This window comes from Mirounga leonina, unplaced genomic scaffold (genome assembly GCF_011800145.1).
Source record: "Mirounga leonina isolate KUSES-001 unplaced genomic scaffold, KU_Mleo_1.0 Mir_366, whole genome shotgun sequence".
NCBI lineage: Eukaryota > Metazoa > Chordata > Mammalia > Carnivora > Phocidae > Mirounga > Mirounga leonina.
The window spans coordinates 27,086,940-27,111,603 of NW_023270709.1; the positions used below are offsets into that span (position 1 = coordinate 27,086,940).

General features: G+C 41.1%; 3 protein-coding genes across 10 annotated transcripts in view; 1 reads left to right on the forward strand and 2 right to left on the reverse strand.

The window, feature by feature from the left end:
• Positions 1-24,664, forward strand: part of LOC117997523 (histone H2B type 1-C/E/F/G/I) — an 881,166-nt gene that overhangs the window by 175,117 nt on the left and 681,385 nt on the right. The window lies entirely within an intron of this gene.
• ZNF322 (zinc finger protein 322) lies at positions 426-23,559 on the reverse strand. Of its 8 annotated transcripts, XM_034985858.1 has the most exons (6): positions 23,418-23,559; positions 22,329-22,417; positions 8,961-9,035; positions 6,333-6,385; positions 5,975-6,073; positions 426-4,763 (listed from the first exon to the last, which is right to left on the reverse strand). In XM_034985858.1, exon 6 carries the CDS (start codon positions 4,578-4,580, stop codon positions 3,372-3,374), a length of 1,209 nt encoding a protein of 402 aa, XP_034841749.1. In that variant the 5' UTR covers positions 4,581-4,763; positions 5,975-6,073; positions 6,333-6,385; positions 8,961-9,035; positions 22,329-22,417; positions 23,418-23,559; the 3' UTR covers positions 426-3,371. The 8 variants fall into 8 exon arrangements, with proteins under 8 accessions (XP_034841749.1, XP_034841751.1, XP_034841746.1 ...); XM_034985860.1 differs by lacking the exon at positions 5,975-6,073; XM_034985855.1 differs by lacking the exons at positions 5,975-6,073; positions 6,333-6,385.
• The window catches only part of LOC118027233 (vomeronasal type-1 receptor 43-like), a 95,703-nt gene continuing 75,749 nt past the window's right edge, over positions 4,711-24,664 (reverse strand). The window contains exons 2-4 of the mRNA XM_035030451.1: positions 6,333-6,385; positions 6,015-6,073; positions 4,711-4,763 (exon numbers count right to left, since the gene is read on the reverse strand). Coding sequence (XP_034886342.1) covers positions 4,711-4,763; positions 6,015-6,073; positions 6,333-6,385 — 165 coding nt within the window. The remainder of the gene's footprint in view (positions 4,764-6,014; positions 6,074-6,332; positions 6,386-24,664) is intronic.

Genomic DNA, 24,664 nt, shown 5'->3' on the forward strand with positions numbered 1-24,664 from the left:
CAAACCAAGGATGTTTTTGTTGTCACTGGACTTTAACCCCAAATCCGGGCAGTTTAGGCTTTACTCTGTGCTGTGCTCTGCAGGCGATGCAGTGGGGAGGCTCCAACAAGACCCCCGACCCCCAGCAGAGCACAGACGATATGCCTTCCAGGTTTGCTGTCACGTCTCTGCGTTAGCAGCAAACACTGCTGGAATTCTAGAGACCCTCTAACGGCTATCACCTCTGCCAGGCCTAAGGGTCACATGCATATCCACTCCAGTCTTTCATCTTGTTTCACGGAGGTGTAACTGACAAGACCGGAAGGCCAAGTGTACAGCATACTGGTGTGTGTGTGTGCTGTGGAAGGGTTCCTGAGTATCTGCTCGATGCTCACGCAGGTGTAGGGGAAATGCTTGTTCCTAGTAGAGTGGAGACAAAAATGGAGTTTTTCAGAATAAATGTTTATTTAAGAATTAAGGGAAAACAAAAACATTAAAGCATAGGAATACACTGACTGAATACAAGTGTCTCGTTTGGTCTGAAATCTTGAAAAAGTTACTCTAACTACTTACCTGAGGTAGATTCAGGTTGGCACTGTCTCAAGAGAACCTCCATCCATCCCAGAAGTTACCTTCTAGTTTTGGTTACAGGCTCCCAAGTGGTCCTCTCCAACCTCAGGTTATGCTCTATGAATAACACCAACACCTTTTTTCCCCACCGTTAAAAGCCCTCACACTCAGACCTGTCTCATACCCCAACTGTTCTCCATTTGAGGGATGGTCCATCCTTAATTTACTTAAAGACTAGAGAGAATTACCAGTAAGATTAGTTGAAAGAAGGGGCAAGTCATTGCCCTGCCAATGATATAAACTCTGTCCCCTTCTCCAAGTTCTAATGACTAACAAGTAGCCATAAGGACTAACTTTCATCACCACCATGCCATACACCCAATACTATTTTAAGTATTACAACTGTCAAACATATACTAGTGATAGGCATGATCTGCACCAAAGAGAAACAAATACATCTTGCGTGTTTTATCACACTGGGCAACTTTTCATGGTATAAGAGCTATTTATGAAAATTACTAAAACACAACAGATCAAATAAACTTCCAGCACTTGTTTTCTAAAAAAAAAAAAAAAGACCAAGAACACCCCACCCTAGAACCAGATTCCTTATCATCACTAGAAGCTATATCCACTGACCGTAGGATTATCAGGCTCATCAACCAGCCATTAGGATCAAAGCTGAGAGCCACATACCAGGTCGCAGCTGGCCACCTCCGTAAGTCTGAATGCCAACACTCTCCAGAGTTCAGGGATTTGTTAAATAAACCAGAGAACCCAGAGTAGCAACAAAATATTTACTCACCAGTCTATAGTCCCAAATGCTGTAGGAATCTTAAGTACTTATATTAAGTGTCTTTTAAACTGAGGGAAGAAAAAAACCCTCAGAATTGTCCATTTATAATCCCTGGATTAATTATAGTATTTCTAGAGAATGTTAGAGGATCGTTAATTATCCTGTTAAGTTGGAGGTAAGTGCTTATCCTTAAATCTCTGATGATTCTGCCAACTACTTTTCCCTTCTAGCATTTTCAGAATCCTACATTCCAAGCCGCACAGATACCTTATGTTGTGGTGATTGCAATCCTTTCCCTGGGAATAAAAAGTATTCTCTTTCCTTGGCAGAACTGAAATAAATGAAAGGCATATCATTATGGGGCTTGATTTGCTATAAACAGCAGGATAATGGAGTGAAAAGAACACCAGCTTTGGAGTCTGGGATACTCAAAATCACAAAGTTTTAGCTCCATTCATGATGCATCAAATAAGTGTTTTACTCTGTGCCCACTCAGGCTGAAACCTTTCTTTTGGTTTCCCTTTAATCGTTTGGCAAGGAGCTGAAGAGCATTTTATCAATGAAAGAGACGACTTAAAGTCATAAAAATACAGATGCTAGAGACACCATGCCATGACTATTATACTGAAATTTGCATTTGAGTTTAAAAGACATAAATCTCTAAAGCTGAAATTTCAAAAGCCATTGATCATCTCAAAGATGTTTGAGGGAAAGGAAACTTTTGAGGGGAATGCCTTAATTCATGCTAAGTAAAAAAGCTGAGTATTCTGCCTCTTTATGAGGCTGGCCCTCCAAAGGAAGAACTTTTGGGAGAGTTTTGATCCAGGGGAACTACTCCCTAGCTGTTCAGTTCTTTTCACTATCAGCAAAAGGTTCCCAGGCTACTGTCAACACACTAGTCCCCATTCTAGCCAAGAATAAACAAATCAACAGAGGCCAAGTCAACATAATCCTTTCCCCCACAGGGAACACATGCCACACCTTCTATCACAAGGTTACAGTCCTTTCCTTTATTGGATTTCCAAATTTTAAAAAGCGAAAAGTAAAGCAATCAATAAGTGGTTCAGATAAAAGAAAAGCATCTTTACCTGAGTTACCCATCAGGCCCACTGTGACCTGCTCTGGCTCCTCCCAGAACAAGCTTCCGGGTACCTAAACAACTGTTTACATACTGACTCCATTAAAAGTCATCTCTACCGTATGGGTCAACTACTACCTATTATATGTACACAGTCCACAATTAGATCTCTCAGTGGCCAAAATTCCCCGGAGAGTACGTTCTTTGGGACCCAGGAAGGTAGGAGTTTCTAGCAAGGCTTTTTTCAGACTCAAGGGGGGTTTTTCACTAATGTGAGTTCCCTGGTGTACCATGAGAGCTGATCATTGACAGAAGTTTTTCTCACTCAGAGACTTTGTAAGGTCTTTCCTCAGATTGGGTTTCTTTGGTGCAAACCCAAGAAGGCTCTCCAACTCATGTTTTTGCCACATTCAAGACAAATATACACATTTTCACCAGTATGGCTTCTCTGAAGAGTAAGAAAGTCATAGTTCTGTTAGAAGCTTTTTACACACTTGCTGGGGTTTCTCCCCATTGTGGGCTTTCTGACGTCCAATGTGACGTGCATACGGTCTGAAGCTCTGTTGACACTGAGGGCATTTAAAAAGTCCTCTGGTGTGAATTCTCTTGGGATGAGGAGGGGTGAGCACTGCTACAAAGCTCTCTCACTGCATTTGTAAGGTTTCCTACCTGTAGGAATCCCCTTGTGGGTGATCAGATATGAGCGTGGACTAAAGGTTTTCCCCGAACTCAGGGCATTTGTAAGGTTTCTCCTTGGAGTGACTGATAAAAGTGTTCTGTTAGGGCAGCTCTCTGGGCAAACCATTTCTCAACCTCCCACAGCTGCATTCTCTGGTCCCCACTGGAGTCTGAGCTCCGAGGAAAGTCTGAGATTTGCCTAGAGTTCTTTACTGAGTTCTCTGACGTGTAAATACATTTTTTTTTATGGTATTGTAACTTCTTGTCAGATCAAGACGTTTGTGAGGCTTCTGCTGCTTGGGGAGGACTGAGCTCAAGGCCTTTCTCGCCCATATTACAGATGTATGGTTTCTCACCGATACGGACCGTCTGATGTTGAAGCAGGGCTGGGCTCTGGTGGAAGCTTTTGTCACATACACTGTATTTATAATGCAGCTCCTCGGTCTGCGTTCTCATTTTCTGTTGGGCAACAAAGTCCATGCCCAGGAGGAAGCCGCTCTCGCATGCCGACCACTGATGTGCTTTCTCTTCCATGTGAATTCTCTGATGCACAATGAGGTCTGAGCTACAGCTGAAACTTTTCTCATATTCAAGGCATTTAAAAGTGTGAGTGTGAGTGGCCTGATGCCTGATTAGGTTGGCACTCCGAGTAAAACTTCTCATGCATTCCAAGCACTTATACGGCTTCTCCCCTGTATGGACTCTCTGGTGTACAATAAGGTCGGATTTCTGGCCAAAGCATTTCTCACAGGCACCACACTTATAGGGCTTCTCCCCAGTATGAACTCTTTTATGAACAATGAAGGCTGAACGGTGTCGGTAACTTTTCTCACACTTATTACATTTGTAGGGCCTTTCACCAGTATGAGTTCTCTGGTGGCTAATAAGATCTGATTTCCCACTAAAAGCTTTTTCACACTCCAGACACTTAAATGGTTTCTCACCTGTGTGAGTTCTTCGGTGCCTTATGAGGTTTGTGCTTCGACTGAAGCATTTATCACACTCACTACACAGATACGGTTTCTCGCCTGTATGGCTTCGCTGGTGGACAAGCAGATCAGAGCTCTGACCGAAATTCTTGCCACAAATATCGCACGTATAGAATTTTTTACCTGCATGCGTTCTCTGGTGTCCCGAAAGGGCCAGGTGGTGCCAAAAGCTCTTCTCACATTTGCTACATTTATAAGGTTTCTCATAATTGTGGATCCTCTGGTGTGAAATAAGATCTGAGCTTTGGATGAAGGTTTTCTCACACATATCACATCTATAAGGTTTCTCCCCAGGATGGGATCTCTCACACATAATAAGAGCTAAGTTTTCACAGAAGTTTTGCTCACATTCAAGGCACTGGTGTATCTGATCATCTATTTGAGTAATCTCATGCACATGAATAAAAATCTTTTTACCCTTCTGAGGGCATACATGATAGATTTTCCTTTTCTGAGTTCTCTGATTATATCTCTCTTCTGAAGTGTACATTTTCTATGGCTCTCTCCTAGGGAGTTTTCCACTGGTCTTCTTGACCCATCATGTTCTTCATAGTCATTTTCTTGGTAAGAACTTGAAAGATACATCTGTCGTAGGCCTTTCAGTCATGAGCAGCTCGTCTCTACACGTTTCCAGCATCATATACACTAAATTCCTTACTTGGTATTTCCAACCCTGTAAGACAAAGAAGAAATATTATTTATATTCCTATAACTAAGAAAAGAATGCTCAAAGTTAAAATTACTGCAGGAAAGACAGAAATTCTCCATCAGAGTCCATAAGTGCTCTAGTTTTTACAGGGGTTGAAACCAGTTAGTTTTCCTCTTTTCTAATACAAAACTAGTCAGCAGGAAAAGATCAGGAAGAGTTATTTCTTTTATGAGCCCAGGTGATCTCAAAACCAGGGTTCTTCCCCTTTCCCTGGCTTCAACTGAGTAATCAAGACAGGCCTCATAGTTGGTACGCTTACTCAAGAGGAAAACAACCCAAAAAGGACTGTGAACATCTATGCAGTCCTCTCCGTCAGAAGGTTTGGAAAGACATGGTAATGATCATTAGAATTCCCAAGGCTCTGGGAAAGAGAAGGGTTTCTGTGGCTCCATCATCCTAGCCGTGTGATGTTGGGCAAGTTATTTAACAACTCTTCCACACCTAGTTTGCTCCTCTGTAAAATGGGACTTAAAACAGAAATTATTCCACATTGTTGAACCGAACAATAAGTTAATTCCTCCGCATCTCGCGGTAATAAGCATTCCATGTTAGCTCTTATGCTATTATTATGATAAAGATTCTGCTTTGTTACGATCACATGAGCACAAACCCTCCTCAAAAAGAAAAGTCCTGACTGACTACAGATGAAAGCTTGGCTTCAAACCTGCTTTTATGGCAGGCTTTTCTTTATACAGTGAAGAGATGTGGAAGAATTTCTCTCCTGTGCAAGTATTAAAGCACCTGGAGTTGAGCATCTTAAGGAAATAAGTCCTTCTACAAAGGAAGATCACAATGACATAATTCTCCTTTCTAATGTAACCGAAAACGGCCCTTTGTTCAGGCTGCCAATGGTCCACTCCTCCCGGGTAAGAGATGCAGATCACCTTCAAATGAGTAAGAGATTAAAAAGGAGAGGGAGAGGAGAGAGATATGGAGGTCTTTCAACTGAGGACCGATTTTCCATGAAGCTACACCGGTAGGTGAATTGAAGATGTCATGGCCAACAGGAATATGGAAAGACAGATTAATGCTATACACTGGGTTGATTCAGGAGAGCAGCACAGGGGGTAGTGAACTGGTCATTTCATTTAGCAACCGCTCACAATATACCAAAGAAGAAACACATAAGAAACAAAAGGGGAAAAAACACCATTTTCTTTGTCCTTCACACTTACTCTTTTCAAAGATCATTTCCATGTTTGACCCTCGTCATACCTTCAAAGCCCGTCTCGGCATCTAAGGAGTAAAAGCTGATGACTGTGCTTCCTATTTTACTGAGAAAATTTAAGCAAACCAAAAAAACAACACAACACACATACTCAAAACAAAAACATAAAAAACCCCTTCTCCGTGCTCCCACCCCATCAACCAGCTTCTTGCCAGTGTGGTCATGCACTCCACCTTTCCTTCCATCATTGTGGATGAGACTGCCTCCGCTCAGTCTAAGGACAACCCTTCCATCCGTGTACTGGATCCCATCCCTTTCCTCCACAAGGACATCACTCCAGCAATTCTATCCTCCCCGTCCTGCACCTGTTCTTTTCTTCTGGATCACACCAATCAGCAAACTGGCTGTTTCCGCTCCCCTAAAACAGAAGCACAACCAACATGAAAACTTCTCTTTACCACCTCACCCTCAAGCTATTATCCCACCTCTCTGTTCCTTTTTACAGGGGGCGCCTGGGTGGCTCAGTCGGTTGGGCATCTGCCTTCGGCTCAGGTCATGGTCCCAGGGCCCTGGGATTGAGCCCCACATCGGGCTCCCTGCTCTGCGGGAAGCCTGCTTCTCCCTCTTCCACTCCCCCTGCTTGTGTTCCTGCTCTCACAGTCTTTCTCTGTCAAATAAATAAAACCTTAAAAAAAATCTATTCTCTGTTCCTTTTTATAGCAAAATTCCTCAAAAGAAATAAATCTGTTCATTGTCTCCAACTCTTGTCTTCCAAGGTTTCTGGAACATCCTCCAACCTAATACTCGTCCTCATCACTCTGCCAAAACTGCTCCTGTTGGAAACCCACAAGCCCCTAAGCAATCTGCCTCCTGGTTTCCACTCTGACTCCTCTCCTGGTTCTTCTACTGAGCACATACCAGTCATCTTGGCCTCGCTGCTGCTTTTCAAACCAGCCAGGTCACCCCCACTTCAGGATCTTTGTATTTGCGGTCTCTCCTGGCTAAAGTGCTATCCCCTCTAGATTTTCAAGGCTCCCGCCCTCGCCTTCCTCAAATCTTTGGCCATCCTACTTTACATTGTAACACACCTGTATCCCAGCTGACCCGCACCTACAACAGTCCTGTCCTTTCCTGTTTTATTTTTCTCCATAGAATGTCAGCCCCTAAAGGACCAGGATTTTTGTTTATTTCATTTGCTGTTTCCCTAGTACCTGGCACACAGTAGGTGCTCAAAGCTAAAACAGATGTCCTTATTTGGCATCTATGGACTCCTAAATAACCTATGAAAACTGTGAAATTTGATTACAAATGTTATTTGGTATGTGTACATTCTTCTAGGGACAGAGTCCACCATTCATCAACTGTGATGTGTGGGCCCAGAGTCTTTGTATATGTGTGAAAGAAAACAATATGAGAGCAGACTGAACATCACCCTAGTAAGTGTGATGGACCAGAACTCAAAATAAAGCAGCTATACAAGCAGAATAAGCAACGGTCACCTGAATTCAGAGGAAACAATGAGGCGAAAGGATCTAGAAGATGGATGACTTTCTGTTTTATCAATTTTCTGATTGGTTTTCCAATTTCCATTCAGCAATTTGTAAACTCTCCATGTGTAAGGTACAGAGACAGTTGTTATAATAATAAAAAAAATTATTTATAAATATAAAAAGAAATACCAAGGCTCCAGATGTCAACTCAAACATGTTCTCATGTTTAGTTCTAGGGAATAAGAGAAAACTGAATGGGGTGGGAGTAATTTCTTAAGTCAAGGCATAGACTGTCCACAGGAAATGTAATGTTAAAACCACTAATGAGGGACAGAATGAGAGAAAAATGGGATGTATGGCTGAAAGAGTAAAGATCATAGCTCTGAGAAGGGGAAGCAGGTGAGCCAAAAAAGGACACACGTTTATGTTAAATACAGTAACTCTATATCCGTCTGTGTGATGTTGGGCAAGTTATTTAACAACCATAAAGACTGGTGTCTTCATAAGAAGAGATAAGGACACAGAGATCAGGGATGCGCATGCAGGGGGGAGACCATATGAGGACGGAGAAGATGGCCGTCTGCAAGCCAAGGAGAGATCTCAGAAGAAACCAGACCTGGCACTTTGATCTTGGACTTCTAGCCTCCAGAACCGTGAGGAAATAAATTTGCTGTTTAGAGCACTCAGTCTGTGGCATTTTATCATGGCAGTCCCAGCACCTCAGGCCCACCTCCAATCACCACCTCCTTACACTCAAACCCTCAACCCCCAGCCAGTGAACTCCTGTAAAACAAGCGAAGAGGCCTTCTCTGCTCCCTTCAGTGGCGTCCCCTCCCCCGCCCTTCGGCCCCCTGCCCTCCCCTCCTCAGTCCTCACGATGGCCCAAGAGGCCTCACAAGGGCTGCTGTCACCCCACCACTGCTGCTCTAATCTGCTCTTCCCTGTTCTCTCCGCATGGTGCGAGGCACCCGCACCCCCAATGGCCTTCGAGCTGTCCTCACCCACACATTCCCCTTAGGGCCTTTGCCCTTCCTTTCTTGGGTCTCCAGCTTTCTTCCTCCAGGGATGTGTACAGCTCTCTCTCAACTCCCTCAACTATTTCTTCAAAGGTCACTTCTCAGGGACGCCTCTCCGGACCACCGTATTTAGGACTGAGAACTGCCCCCCAGGCCCCAGCGTTCCCTATCCCGCTTTTCTGCTTGGTTTTTCTCCACAGCATTTACCACCTTCTGATACGCGGTGTAATTGGTTTGCTTATGGTCTAAAATATGGCAAGGATATTTGCCTGTCTTGTGTGTCGCTCTTTCTTTAGTACACAGAGCAGCGCCAGGCAGAGTCAGGGCTTACTAAGCATCTGCCGAGTGCATGAGTAAATCCTTACTGTAATTCTACTTGTGTCCCTATGGTGAAGGAAAAGGGCGAATGCCAGAATTCACAGGAGCTACTCTGACAGGGCACAGTCTAGGAGAGAGAAGGCACACTTCTAGAGAAACTGGAGCTGACCGAGAAGCTAACCGGAAGGAAAGCAGCATTTACTTCCTGCTCCTGAGAATTTGATTTCTCAAGGAAGAGAGCGTTCTGTAAAACACAAGGATAAGAAAAGGATAAATAGTTATAAATGAGCAGACTTAGCACTGGATCATTTCACTCGAAGAATCTGAAAATGGGTAAACTAGGTTCCTTAAAAGAACAGTTGGGTTTTCTTATACAATCCCTTAAATTCAGTTCTGAGGAGGTTAATCATAGTCCTAAACCATCCCATATAACTCTACAGAAAGGGGCCAACAAAGAATCTGAAAACCATCTGCACAATCTACAGCTTCCTTGGGACTGTAACAACATCAAAGGCAGGGTCCCAGCCCTAACTCTCAGTGGAAGATGGCGGAAGATGGCGCATGCTGCGGGTCATCCTCCCTGCGGGAGCTCAGGGGGCCTTCACCTACAGGGCAGTCGGGACCACAAAAGCCTCTTGCGCTCTAACAAAACCACTACTTGACCATCGGCACCCTTCCTTCCCTGGAGGGCAGGCAATCATCACATTTCTGGTTATTCGAAATTTACCACGGCCTAAGGGGATTTCTATTTCAGCCGGAAACAACTCGGGAGGGGTCAATTAGGGGCATAAGAGAAATTCGAGAGCTCAGACTTGACCACCGATTCCTTCCCTCAGCAGCTTTAACCTGCCTATTCTAGGTGGCTGAGGCTTCAGTTCCCTCAAGAACCTTTCTGCTACTGAGGATCAGAAGCAAAAAAGGAACTGCTCAGCCCCAGACAACACATGGGGACATTTAGCTGAGGCTCTCTATGACAGTCCCTCACAGCTGCCAGTAGAAAGAGGACATGTTTCACAGTTCTGGTTCCAGGTTAAGAGGGAGTAAACACAGGCCATTCTTGTTCTCCCTCACAATGCACTTATGACATCTGGACGGAACGTATGGGCCAGCTACTTGAGGACTCTGAAAAGTAAACAGCACGCAGGTCAAGGAAGACCAAAATTTAAAGTCCAACCCAACCAGCAGCGAGGGGACTCTCTGCGTTGCCGTCCTTCCCTTGAGTAACCCCTGGCCTGAACGCGATACAGCCTGAAACAAAGAAGTCAGGGAAACCAAATCGTAATTCAACTGGGATTTTTCAGAGAACCTATGAGCTTCCATGACAATGATTTAAAACTGACTTCAATGGATAGAACACGGACTTAAATATGGGTGAAGAAAGAACAAAATACCTCTGGAAGAACTACACAGGACATGGTAAGAAAACAGTTAGGAAGGGGGTAATAATGGTGTCTGCAGAAATCCAAATCTCCCAGCACATCCTTTAACAGCTGTAAGAACAAGAGAAATGCACAACCCAAACCCACACCTTCACTAAACCCTAGCTTTCATATGCAAGCTCTGCAGGCTACCAATGAGAGCGAGGGCAATCTGAAAATGTGGGGTAGAGAGGAGGGCTCATGGTGCACAAAATCAACCGAGTTTCCTGCCAGAAAGAGAAAACCCGTTCTAAGTACAAAAAAAAAAATTTAAAGTTCTGATCAGAACGGGATATTAGGAAGGGACTTTTAGCTCACACACCAGACTTAGAGGCAGTCCTGGAGCCGCAATTCTTCAGGAAAGAGAGTAAAAAGGAAGGGAGAGGAACCCTTTGGACTGCACAGTGAAGGAGAAAAGGAGCAGAGAGAAATTTAAGGTCCTTCAAGATGAAGGGAAATTTTTTTTAGAAAAGAGGAAAATAAAAAAGGCACAATTCATGTCCTCACTATTTTCAAAGAAATGCCTTCTACTTAAAAAAATAAAAAAGATAAAAAATCCACAAAACTTGACCAAGTGTCACTGAATTAGCAGTCTTGTTAAACACATCATGTTCTAATAAAATAGACATAATCCAACTAAACACTGGAAGGAGAAGAGATAAACTGAAATAACCTCACTGGTCATTGCATTAATTGCAGACAGGGGTCAAGGGATACTACTAAAAACTGAAAAACCAGACAATTAAAGTCTAATTCAGAACATGGGACTAAGGCATTACAAAAGATCTATGTTCAAAGGTAGTCATGATAACAAAAATCAAACATTCTAAAACAGTTTTTAATGAAAGAGCAATGAAAACACAACAAGTAGCTGAAAAAACAGGACAAATATAAATAACATGATTGTGCCAAAACGAAACATATCAATCATATCAATACATGAGAATGAGTACGGCTCACCTATTCAAATTTTTCTACCATGGCTCAGAAACCAAGACCCAACTATAGGCTAAATACAAGAGACACTTAAAACAAAGATTCAGAAAGGCTCAAACTAAAGGGACAGAAAAAGTAATACAGGCAAATAGAAGCAGTAAAAGAAAGCCTTATATTCAAGATATCATGAAGAGGAAAATTCAGGCTGAAAAACATTAAACATGATAAAGGACAGTTTTTAATGTTGAAAGCCCTAATCATAATATAGCTTGTAATAGTTATGATTTTGAACCAAATCATACAGCAATCACCCTTACAAAGCAAAAACTACAATAGATAACAAGAAATATAGCAAAAACATTAATAATAAGACAACATACCACTATCAGCAGAAAGACATACAAAGTAGAACAAAAAAAGTAATGATGCAGAAAATCTAGAGAATCTAATTACTAAGTTTTATGATAGCTACTGAAACTTAACCCTAAAAATAGGAAGTAAACTTTGTTCTCAAGCACACATGAATCAGTCACAGAATTCTGTCTTATATTAGGTCACAGAGACAGCATCAGTAAGTTCCATAAAAAGACACGAAACTAAAAATTTATTGAAACACCAAATTTAAAAAACCCCACTCAAATGGGGAAAATAAAATGGGGAGATGAAACAAAATTTCTAAATATTGATAATTAAAACTATTACAGATTACAATCTATGGAATAAATTTAAAGCAGTGATCAAGGAATATTCATAGTCTTAAATACTTTTATGTCAATATAATGAATTAAATGAAATCAGTGAACTAAAGAGAAAAGCAACCTAATTATAAATCAAAATCCTACTTATTTGGAAAAACTTAAAGAAATGATACATTACTAGCTAACTTAGTGAAGAAAAAGAGAAAGTACATATTTATAAAAAAGGAAAAGATAAGGAATAAATAAAACAAAAAGCCCCACATACATATAACAGATCACTTTGCAGACTTCTACACAAATAAATGTGATAACCTATGAGGCAGACTGTGTTTTTTCCCAAACTCACCCCTATCCAAGACAGAAAGTTTTAAAACACCAATATGCACAGAATAAACACAAAGTTGTTAAGGAATCAGCCCACAAAAAAGCACTGGATCTAGATCATTTCATAAGGGTATTCTAACAAACTTACAAAGACCAAATAAACTACATGCTTCAAAAATGTTTTCCAGAGCACTAAAAATGAAGAAAAACTTCTAGTCTTTTGTGAAAATAGTTTAACACTGACAACTGAACCTGATGGAGAATATAAAAATGTTTACAGCCCAGTATTAGTGTGAAAAATACTAATAAAAATCTAAAACCACATTAAGAAAAGTAAAGTACCATGACAAAGTAGGAGTTACTCAGGAAACACAAAATTTATTCAATATTAGGAAATCCATTAATATAATATCACATATTAACAGGCCTATAGAGAAAAATCATGATTATCTTCACAGATGCTGAAGGAACTCACAAGAGAATCAACATCCAGTCCTGATGAAAATAAGTAGGAATTAATGAATACTTCCTTTTAAATGATAAAATATACATTCTTTAGTCTAACAGCCAGTACCTAAGTGAGAAAAACTAGTCATTTCCAATAAGATCAGGAACAAGTCAAGAATGACCCCTATCTCTTCTGTTATTAAACTCTGAACTGGAAGTATTAGCCAGTGCAATTAGAAAATAAAAATCAATTAGCGGTATACGAATAGAAAAGAACTAAAATTATATGTTTGGAGACAGAAGGGTATAATTAGAAAACCCTAGAGAGAATCAAAATTAAAAGTGACTCAAAGGAATTCAGTAAGGCAGCAGGATATAAAACTCACACATAGAAATGAATAGCCCTTTTCTGTACAAAAATAACAACCAACTAGAGTATAGATAGAGAATACTCCTTGTACAACAACAAAAAAATATGAAATAGATAAATTAAACAATAATTATGTAAATTACATACATAATTATGTAAAATGAAGAAGAGGAAAACTTTCAGACACTACTGAAAGACACAAAAGTAGACCCGAACAAATGGAAAGACATCTTTTGTTCTTGGATAGAATGATTCAATATAATGAAGATGTTAGTTCCTCCTAAAAAGATTTATGGATTAATACAATTGCAACAAAAATAATAAACTTCTTCATGGAACTAGACCAAAGGTGCACAAATTATGGCCCACAGGTCAATTCTGGCCTGCAGCCTGTTTTTATAAAGTTTTACTGAAACAAGGTAATATTTATTCATGAATGTACTGCTCATGGCTTCTTTCTCATATGGCAGAGTTAAAATAGTTGAACAGAGACCATCTGTCCCCCAAAGCCTAAAGTATATACTTTCTGACCCTTTACAGAAAAATCAACAATGCTTGAGCTACAGTTATTACTCAAATTCACTTGGAAAAACCAACATGCAAGAAAAGCCAGGAAACAATGAAAAGAAAGATTGAGGGGTGACTAATAAACCTGTAAGATATTAAAATATGCTATAAAGCCTCTAATATTAAAAAAATATGGTTCTGGCACACAAATACATAAAAAGATAAGTGGAATAGAAATCCAGAAACAGATACAAACATATACAGAAATTTAGTATACAATAAGAGTGATGTCTCAAATCACCAGGGGAAAAAAATGAACTTTTTAATAAATGATGTTAGAACATCAGGATAGTCACATGCAAATTGATACAATTTGATCTATACCGCACACCACATACTAAAATCAATTCCACATCAATCAAAGAGCTGAATTTACAAACTGAAACCATACGGTACTGAATATATAGGTAATATCAGTATACAGAAAGGTTTTTTGGCTTATGACACAAAATTGGCCATTTGACTAAAATAAAAACATTTTGTGTGTAAAAAGAAAAGAACAAAGTCAAAAGTCAATGGACAGAGAAAAATTTGTAACATATATTTGAGATAAATAATCTATTATATAAAGATCTCTTAAAAATTGAGAGAAAACACCAAAAACCTGAGAAAAATAGGCAAAAGACAATACACAAAAAGATAAAAAAATGTTCCTTAAACATATGAAACGATGTTCAATCTCACCCATATTTAGAGAAATTCAAATTTAAAGTACATGAAATAACTAGGAAGAGAGGAACTTCATCAACCGATAAAGAATACAAGAAAACTACAGCAAGTATTATACTTAATGGTGAGAAACTAGAAGCTTTCTAGCTAAGATGAGGAACAAGGTCAGGAGTTCCTTCCTACCACTCCTTCTCAACATCATATTGGAAGTCTTAGATAATACCATAAGAGGAGGAAATAAAAATAACACAGAATGGGGGAAAAAAATAAACTGTCTTTGCTTACAGATCACATGGTCGTCAGTGTAGAAAATATAAAAGTATCAACAACAACAACAAAAATGGAACTAATTAAGCAGTTACAGCAAGCATGCAGCAGGATATAAGGTTAATATATAAAAGGCAATCACTTTCTTCCATACCAGGAATAAAGGATTGGAATTTCAAGTTAAAAACATAATACCATTAGCACGTCTGCAAAATGAAAATGAAATACTTACATATAAATCTAGCAAGATCTACATGAAGAAAACAAAAAAACTGATGAAAAAATTAAAAAGAATTAAATAAATGAACAGATAGTCCGTGTTCATGGATAGGAAGACTCTACATTGTCAAGATGACAATTCTTCCTACCTTCGATCTATTGACTGAACTCAATTCCAATCAAAACCCCAGTAGGTTATTTTATTGATATTAACACACTGACTCTAAAGTTTATATGGAGAGCAAAGGACCCAGAATAGCCAGCACAATATTGAAATAGAACAAAACTGGGAGGACTGACACTACTCAACTTCAAGACTTACTACAATGCTACTGTAACCCAGTGTGGTGTTGGTAAAAGAATAAACAGATCGGTGGAAAAGAGTCCAGAAACAGACTCACATAAATACAGTCACCTGATCTTTGACAAAGGGGCAAAGGCAATACCATGCAGAAAGACAGTCTTTTCAACAAATGGTACTGGAACAACTGGATAGCCACATGCAAAAATATGAAATAGACGAAGACTTCATACCTTTCACAAAAATTAACTCAATATAGATCACAGACTTAAATATAAAACACAAAACTATAAAACTCCTAGAAGATAACATGGGGGAAAATAAAGACAACGATGACTTCTTAGATTTAATACCAAAGGAAGGCATGATCTATAAAAGAAGTAACAATCTGGGTTTTATTAAAATTAAAAACTTCTATTTTGCAAAAGACACAAGACTGGGAGAAAATATTTGCAAAAGACATCTGATAAAGGACTGTTACCCACGATATACAATATATTTATATACTCTTTAAAACACAAGGAACAACCTGATTAAAAAATGGCAAAAGATCTAAACAGACACCTCACCAAAGAAGATATACAGATGGAAAATAAGCATATGAAAAGATGCTCAACACTGTATGTCACTGAGGAATTGATAGTTAAAACAATGAGCTACTACTATAAATTACAATGACCAAAATCCTACAAGCCCTGAGTCGGACTCCCAGCTCAGCAGGGAGTCTGCTTTTTCCTCTCCCTCTGCCCACCCCCCCATTTGTGTGCAAGCTCTCTCTCAAAAAAAAAAAAAAAAAATCAAAAAACATAATGACCAAAATCCAATACACTGACAATACTAAATTCTAATAAGGATATGAAGCAATGGGAATGCTTATCCATTGCTGGTGGGAATGCAAAATGGTACAGCCACATTGGAAAGCAGTTTGGTGGTTTCTCACAAAACCATATAATCCCGCAACTGTGGTCCTTGGTACTTACCCAAAGGAGCTGAAAATGTATATCCACACAAAAACCTGCACAAGGATGTTTATAGCAGCTCTATTCATAATTGCCAAAACTTGAAAGCAACTAACATGTCCTTCAGTCAATGAAAGGATAAATAAACTGGGCTACATCCAGGCAGTGGAATCTTGCTCAGTGCTGCTAAAATGGAAATGTGCTATCTAGTCACGGAAAGACATGGAGAAACTTTATAGGCATATTGCTAAGTAAAAGAAACCAGTCTGAAAAGGCCACAAACTGTCCAATTCCAAGTACATGACATTCTAGAAGACGCAACTACATAATCAGTGAAAAAGATCAGTGGTTGTCAGGGGTTGGTGGGGGGGAGGATGAATAAATGAAGCACAGAGGATTTTCAGGGCAGTGAAACTCCCCTGTATGACACTATAAATGGTGATAGATGTCATTATACATTTGTCAAACCCCACAGAATGTACAACACAAAGAATGAACACTAAAGAAAACCATGGCCTTTGGCTGGCAATGGTATCTCAATGCAGATTCACCGACTGTAATAAATGTACCACTCTGGGCCAAGATGTTGATAGCTGGGGAGGCTGGGGTGGGTGGGTGGGAGGTGGCAGAGGACATATAGCAATAATATGTGCTCTCTACTCAATTTTGCTGTGAACCTAAAAGTACTCTTAAAAAAGTCTATGATAAAAAAATGAAATAACTGAAAAGAGCATGTGAAATACCGTTTCTCACCAATCAAGTTGGCATACATTGAAAAGTACAACACATTTTGTTGTCAAAACTGTGGGGAAACAGACACTCTCATATGTTGCTAGAAGGAAAGCCAATTGGTACAACTCTCTGGAGGGAATTTGACAACATTTAATATAACTAGATATGCATTTATATCTAACTCAGAATCCCATTTCTAGAAACTGATTCTGAAGGTACACCTCCAATGACATAAAAATATACAAGTATAAAGTTATTCACTGTAGCAATGTTTATAATTTGAAAATATTTAAAACTTAAAGGCCCATATATAAGAAGGTGGTTGAACAAATTTGGTATATGCACATATAATGGAGTACTATGAAGCTGTAAAAGAATGAAGAAAACCTTTATGAATTGATGTGGAGTGATTTTCAGGACATACCGTAAAATTTTAAAAACAATGGTATAAAAAAGTATGCTATATTTTGTGCAAGAATGAAGTAGAAATAAAAAACTACACATGTATCTGTGGGAGCCTGGGTGGCATGACTCTTGGTTTTGGCTCAGGTCATGATCTCAGGGTCATGGGACTGAGCCTCGTATCGGGCTTCGCGCTGAGTGTGGAGTCTGCTTGGGGTTCTCTCTCTCCTTCTGCCCCCTTCCCCCCCCCACTAGTGCTCTCTCTCTCTAAAATAAATCAATAGATAAAATCTTTAAAAAACAAACACACACTTATACATGTATCTATTCATTTGGCCAAAAAGAAATTTGGAAAAGGTAAAAGAAATTAATGAATGTGGTTAGCATCACAAGGTAGGTGAAATGCGATTAAAAGGACAGGAAAATGGAACTGGTGTAAATAGGTGGAGGGAGGGAGAGTCACCCATCTAGGACTATACATTTTTGTAACACACACAACATTTTTACTTTCAGAACTGTTACATTTCACATATTCAGTAAATAAATAGACAAGACACTAGAGAGAAATGTTAAAATGTAATACAAACAAAAACAAATGAGTCTGTGTTTCAAATGAGTAACACAACACCCAGAAGGGAAAAAAAACCTCAAATAGTACTTTAATACAGCATTAGGGCTATACAAACTCAAGCTAAAGATAAAAAGAACTATAAACAATTACTGAATTCTCATTAGTAGGGTTTTTTCCTCCCCATGGTGGTAAAGATACACTACTTATTGCATACCCTAGGACTGAACAAGTAAGTAAATATACTATGGGTAAAATGGCACACAGACTCCTCCCCGTCAGAGAAGGCAGTTATAAATAGAGAAAACGGAAAGGCAAGAATGAGCTCTGTAACTGGAATAAGAAGTATCAGTATGAGGCCAAGGTTTTACAGTATATACAGAAAAAATAGAAATGCGTGTATGTGTCAAAGTGTGTGTTTATTCTACTTTATTGTTCTAGTAATGTCTGCTGAAAGGTCATAAAAAGAATGAAGTCCTAGTAGCAATGAGCATAACACACACTCAGGTCTTGGTTTCTAAACGCCATTCTCCACTGAAAGCTATCAGGGCTCCTAGGAGAAATGGCTGATTCCAGGGTTTAGAAAGTACAAGATGAACCCAGAACATCTTGTGCCAGAGGATAAGGAAGTGCTCAAAAAGTGGTGACAATGTGCCATAAGGACCCAGAAGCCAGGCCAGAGGGGCTGCTATGGTACAAATCTGGAACAAACAGAACATCAAGATAAATAGTAACTGTAGTAAGGAACACAATAAGAATCCATGAATCCATACAGATAAAAAAAAAAGTGAATAAAGATGGAGAAGGGAGTTTTTTTTTTTTAAGGATTTTATTTATTTATTTGACAGAGAGAGAGACAGCATGAGAGGGAACACAAGCAGGGGGAGTGGGAGAGGGAGAAGCAGGCTCCCTGCCGGGCCCGGAGCCTGATGTGGGGCCCGATCCCAGGACCCTGGGACCATGACCTGAGCTGAAGGCGGATGCTTAATGACTGAGCCACCCAGGTGCCCCGGGAGTTTTTCTTATATTAAAAAAGCCAAGGGGTGCCTGGGTGGCTCAGTCCTTGAGCATCTGCCTTCGGCTCAGGTCATGGTCCCAGGGTCCTGGGATCGGGCCCCACATCAGGCTCCCTGCTCGGCAGGAAGCCTGCTTCTCCCTCTCCCACTTCCCCTGTTTGTGTTCCCTCTCTCGCTGTGTCTCTCTCTGTCAAACAAATAAATAAAATCTTTAAAAAAAAAAAAAAAGCCAACAATTAAATGTAGAAGAAATGATGGAATTTTAAAAATCACCATGTCCAATCAAAAGAAGAGTGTTTAATTGTTTCAGGTAAAAATCCAGTGGGTGAAAAGTTTATGAGATCAGGATATTTACACAATCTGAAAATATCTCCCTACTAGATATTTAATAATTACAGAAACAAGAAGAGTAACTTCACAGTACAGAAACCTGGAAGTCACCACCTTAACCAAGTGATCAAAGTTACCATTATTAGTAACATGATGTCCAATGTGCCAAACAGAATGTAAAGAACAGAACAGAATGTCACCTCTGTGCTATCTTGCCGAAAATGTATAGCCTGAACCTAATTATGAGGAAGCATCAGGCAAACCCAAATTGAGGGAAATTCTACTAAATACATGGCCTAACCTCTTAAAAAAAAAAAGTCAGTGGGGAGCCTGGGTGGCTCAATTAGTGTCAATTAAGTGTCAATTAAGTGTCTGTCTTCGGCTCAGGTCGTGGTCCCACATGGGCTCCCTGCTCAGTGGGGAGTCTGCTTCTCTTTCCCTCTGCCCCTCCCCGCTTGGGCCCTCTCTCTAATAAATACAATCCTAAAAAAAAAAAAAAAGTCAAGGTTGTGAAAGACAAAGTCTGAGGATATATATTTCACGATAAAGAAGACAAGACATTTAAATGAAATGGGGAATGATGGATTGATCTTGGCTGACAAAAACCGGTTTTTTCCTTTTCCTGAAAAGGACACTAGTGGAAGAACTGGCTCAATTTGAATAAGATAATAGTATTATGAGTGTTAATTTCCTGACTTTGATAGCTATAATGGTAAGAGAAGAGCCATGTTTTTAGGAAATAAACTGTATTTTAAGGCAGGCATTCTTAACTGGGGTTCTAGGAAAGAATGAAGCCCTACAGAAAATGATTTGAGTAACTATTTTTTCAGTTCTTCCAAGAATGGTATGTAGCTAGGAGCACTATACATGCATAGGAGAGAAGTTAATTCATTACATACCTTAGGACTTTAGGGCTTAATTTTCTTAAGACTTCAGGGCTTAGCATGTCATAAGACTTTTAGGGCTTAATGCTCTCATAGTTTGAGAAGAATCATTATGTTTATAACCTACTCTCAAAAGGTTCAGAGAAAAATGTGTATATGTATGTGTATACAGAGACACACAGAATCATAAAGCGAATATAGTAAAATGTTAACATTTAGGACCATGGGCAAAGGGCATATGAATATTCTTTGTACTGTTTTGTAACCTTTTCATAAGTCTAAAATTATTTCAAAATTAAAAGATATTTTAGTTTGTTTTTTAAAGAACATGGTAGCTAAGAGTCGATACATTACACTAATTAAAACTGAATGTTCAAGTTCTAGAATCAGATTTTGGTTCAAATTCCCACGCTCCTCTGTAGCTGCAAGAACTTGGGTATATTACTTAACTTCCTTCAGCTTCAATTTCTCCTTTGATAAAACAGCTAAGATACTCTTACATGCCTCATGGAGCTGCCACGAGAACTTAGATGTCACCACCAAAGGACTCAGCGCTCAGTGCCTGTGTCTCAACAGATACTCAATAAATGACAGGTTCTATTATTTTCTGAATTCCATCTTCACACACACAAAAACCCTATTTATCAAGTCCATCCTCTGTTGTAAAGACTTGTTCAAAATCCATATAAAATAATTAACTAAATCATAAACAATAAAATAACTCAGCCAGTTAATGATGAATATGGAGATTATACAAAAACTAGAAACAGATTTATGGAGAAATACTAGGATGAAAAGGAAAAATTCAGAATCACAACTAAGTAAAGATATGCAGGCATATAGACAAATAGCTAATATAAAATGGTAGGTTTATGGAAGCTCTGTCTTTTAAAATGTGTATTATTGCTCAGGTCAAAAGGAGAGCAGAGTGGAAATAAAGGATTCTGAGCTTGGTCATAGCCTGGCAAATGAAATCAGAGTATTCCCTAAAGTTATCAGCCCAGGGTATCATATTTGCCCTAAGGAGCCAGTAAATTGTGGGGCACCAAGAAGAAAAAAAAAAATTTAAAAATAAAGAAATCATTTTCTTATTCTTATCTAAGTCTTTTAGATGTCAGCACCTAGAAAATAAAATACAGTCTGGTTGTCAAACTTAAAGTAGACCATGACACTTCCCTAGTTCAAGATATTATAACTGTTTCCTATCAGACTCAGAATAAAACCCAGTTCTCACTGTTCCTTATAATGTGGCACCTCCACCTATCTTTAGCCTCACAAGCCACCTCAGAACCTTTGCACTTGTTCCTTCTGCCTGGAATGTTCTTCCCGCCAGGTAGCTTGCTTCTTTATTTGATCCAAGTCTCTGCCTGAAAATTAATTCCTCAAAAGGAGGCACACCTTGACTACTTTATATAAAATAGCTCTGTCCTCTTATCCTGTTTTATTTCTCTTCATAGCACTTCTCATCCTCCAACTTTGTAGTATATATTTTATATCTGTTAATTTGTTTCTCTCTCCTACTAGAATATAACTTCCATTAGGGTTAGGACTTAAGTCTTTTGTTCACTGCAATATCCCTAGACTCTAGAATACATTTGTTGCATGCATGAAAAATATGAATAAATACCACAGCAAAATAAAGGACCACCATAATCCTTAGAACCCCCATAGCAATGCAACAAGCTCGGCGAGTAGCCCTGGCTGGTCCACCAGGGGACCCTTCTCCAAGAGGTTTCTCTTACCTCACCCTAGGAAAAGACTGGTTCTCTCTTCCATGGCTAGGGTCAGAGTGTGCAGAATAAGCAGGCATGCAATAAAAGTCCAAGCAGAGAAGCTGAGTACAGAACTTCAAAGCTCAAGATTATTCTTACAGTTAAAGGGTGTATGGGACAAGCAAAGTCGATAAAGCATTAATCTAAAAAATAGATAATGCTTACTGTATCAAGTCCGAGGTAAGGGATTACCTCATTTATCTTTCACTGATTGCACGGACTGCCTCATTTAATCTTCCCAAGAACTGTGTAAGATAGGTATTAATACCAATATTTGCACTAACAGAAAACCTGATGCTTAGGGCAATTAAATAATTACCCAAGAACTCATAGCTAGTAAGTAGCACAGCAACAATTTAAACTTCAATTTTCTAACTACAGAGCCTAAGCAATGGGCATTCTGCCTTTTTTTGGGCTGCAAATCAATCAAGAAGCAATTATTATAAGCCTATTGTGAATATGTATGTTGGAAAGGAATAGAAAATACACTCAAATAGGATCCAGTTTTATCACTCTGCTATCTCAAGAGCTAAGAAAGTGTCAATCCCTTTTTCATATTATCTTCCCCAATCCTTCTTGTCCTCCCCAAGTACTCTCCCACCCCATGGTCTCCAAAACCCATTTATATAGAAACATAACAGCCTGGTATGCTACTCACCATAACAATGAAGACTCAAGACTGTCTTCCTTTTGGCTTCAAAAGGTCTCTAGTCCATAAGTATGCATAACACTCATTTCTTCCCTCTCCTAGAGAAAAATCAATAATGTTGAAATTTACAATTTTTTCTGAAATTTTTACTTTTTCTGGAGCTGGACATCTAAATACCAGTCCCATTTACTCCCCAGTCTGGTCGTCATCCTTCATCCACATCTTACCTCTTCCCACATTTGCTTACTTTCTGTTTCTCCTGCAAGAAATAGCTGCCACTGGGAGCCATCACTTCCTTCCCAACCCGCACTAGCCGAAACATGAAGAATCCTTCTGGGCAATGACTAACTTTAACTTCTTAGGAAAGCCCTGAGTCCTGTTTTACTTGTTTAGATTTTTCTTTCTGCTGATTGTTTTTTGTGTGCATTATCTCAACTTCTAAGGTCAAGGACCCATTCTTCTACCATATACACCCCAAGACGTAGTTGGTAAGTGCATGTAGTAAATGTTACATATAATGCGGTTTTGTAAACCATAGTTATGAAATGGTTAAACAATCTTCTGTATACAGCTTTGAGTACAACATAACTAATCTCTGTCTTAAAGATGGTGGTGGGTGGGTGGGGGGGGTCTTCATTCAACGTCCTTGGGTTTTTCCCCAATATGAGAGATACAGATCGCTTAGAAAAGTGCCTGGTAATGTTTACTATTATCCTCTCCAAGAACGGCCGTACTGAGGCTGCTCTTCTTCAACTTTTCATTGACCGCCTCTCGGTCCGCCGTCAGGGGGGTCCCGGACCCCGCTCGGCGGCGAGCGGCAGGGGCTGCCGTGACCCTGCGCGGGCCGGGGGCCGGGGAGGGCGTGTGGGGGGGTTGGTTCTGGTCCCGCCGCGCCCCGACCCCGACCCCGGGCCCCGCGGCCGCGCCCCTCCCGGGCCCCGCGGGCCCGCTTACCCGGGCGGCCGCCGGCACCGCCCCTCCGCCTGGGACCGCACTTCCGGTTAGTCTCCGGACACTCGGGTTTGGGTTTCCCGGCGGCCGCAGGCTTCGCGGCGGTGGACCTCGGGGCCCACCTTCGGGAGAAGAAGGAAAGCAAACCTGGGAGGCGGACGAGAGCCAGGAGCAGCTCCCTTTGCGCGGCTCGGGAGGGGAGTTGGGGCCAGGCCACCCAGCGAGCGCTTGAAGGGCCGACAAGGCCGGCTACGCGAGCCCTTTCAGCCAGGCTGGGAAGCGGCCGGCGCAGCCCCGCCCCCGCGAGTCACATGACCACCCCTGCTTCGGAGGCTGGGGCGCCCGCCCCCGGCCTCTCGGCCAATGGGGGCCGAGCCGCTGCGACGGGGCGGGGCCCCGCGGCGCCTGCGCTCGGGGCCCGCGGCGGCTCGGGGCGGAGCGGGCCGGGAGCCGGGGAGTGTGCGGGGCGCTGCGGGGTCCCGGGCTGAGGAGCGCGCTGCGCTGCCGCTTTGTCTAAGAGGAGACAGCGTTGTGTATGTTACAGTGTCTGAGTCCTGTGCTCCTTCCTCAAAGCGGTTGAAAGAGAACTCGAGCCAGAAGCGGCGTCACGGAGACGAAGGCCGACCTTGAGAAAAACACCCCGAAGGATCTGGGAGAAATGGAGGCTCCCGAAGCGCAGCGGAAGCGCGCAGCCACCGAAGATGCGGCCCGCGAGACGGCTGAGGTGCTTCCCTCGGGGTGCCGGCGGCCCTGGGCAGGTGCAGGCCGCTGCGGCCGCGGCTGGCTGCTCAGGCCCCAGGACGGTCCCCGTCCCGTTTCTGGCTGCAGTCAGCGAAGAGTAATCGCTTCTGTGGTTGGAGCAGAAGTGGGATTCCCTTCGGAGTGAAGGGTCTGTGATCTGTTTTCCCTGCTCAGCTGTTCTGTGAACAAGTTTTTAAAAAGCCCTCAGACAGCGAAGAGGAAGGCCGAACGCTGAGGAGATAAAGGACTGAAGCCTGGGTAGTGCCGCCAGGGACTTCGATGGGGAGCGAAGCGCTGGGGATGGGGGGCGGTGAGAACATCCTCAGGGGTAACCAGTCATGTTTCTAATTCTGGAACTCTCCGGGCGGAGCTGCAGTTGATTTTAGATTCACATCTTTTTTAAGATTTTGATGTATTTACTTATTTAGCGCGCAAGTAGGCGAAGGGGCAGAGGGAGACAGAATCTCAAGCAGACTCGCACTGAGAGGGAGCCCAGCGCGGGGGGGGGGGGGGGGGGGGGTGTCCTAAGGACCCTGGATCCCGACCTCAGCGGAAATCAGTAGTGGCTCTCTTAACGAACGGAGCCACCCAGGCGCCCCGTGGGTTAGTATTTGTTTTTAATGAAAGCGAGGTAAGGCCAAAATGTCCAAAGT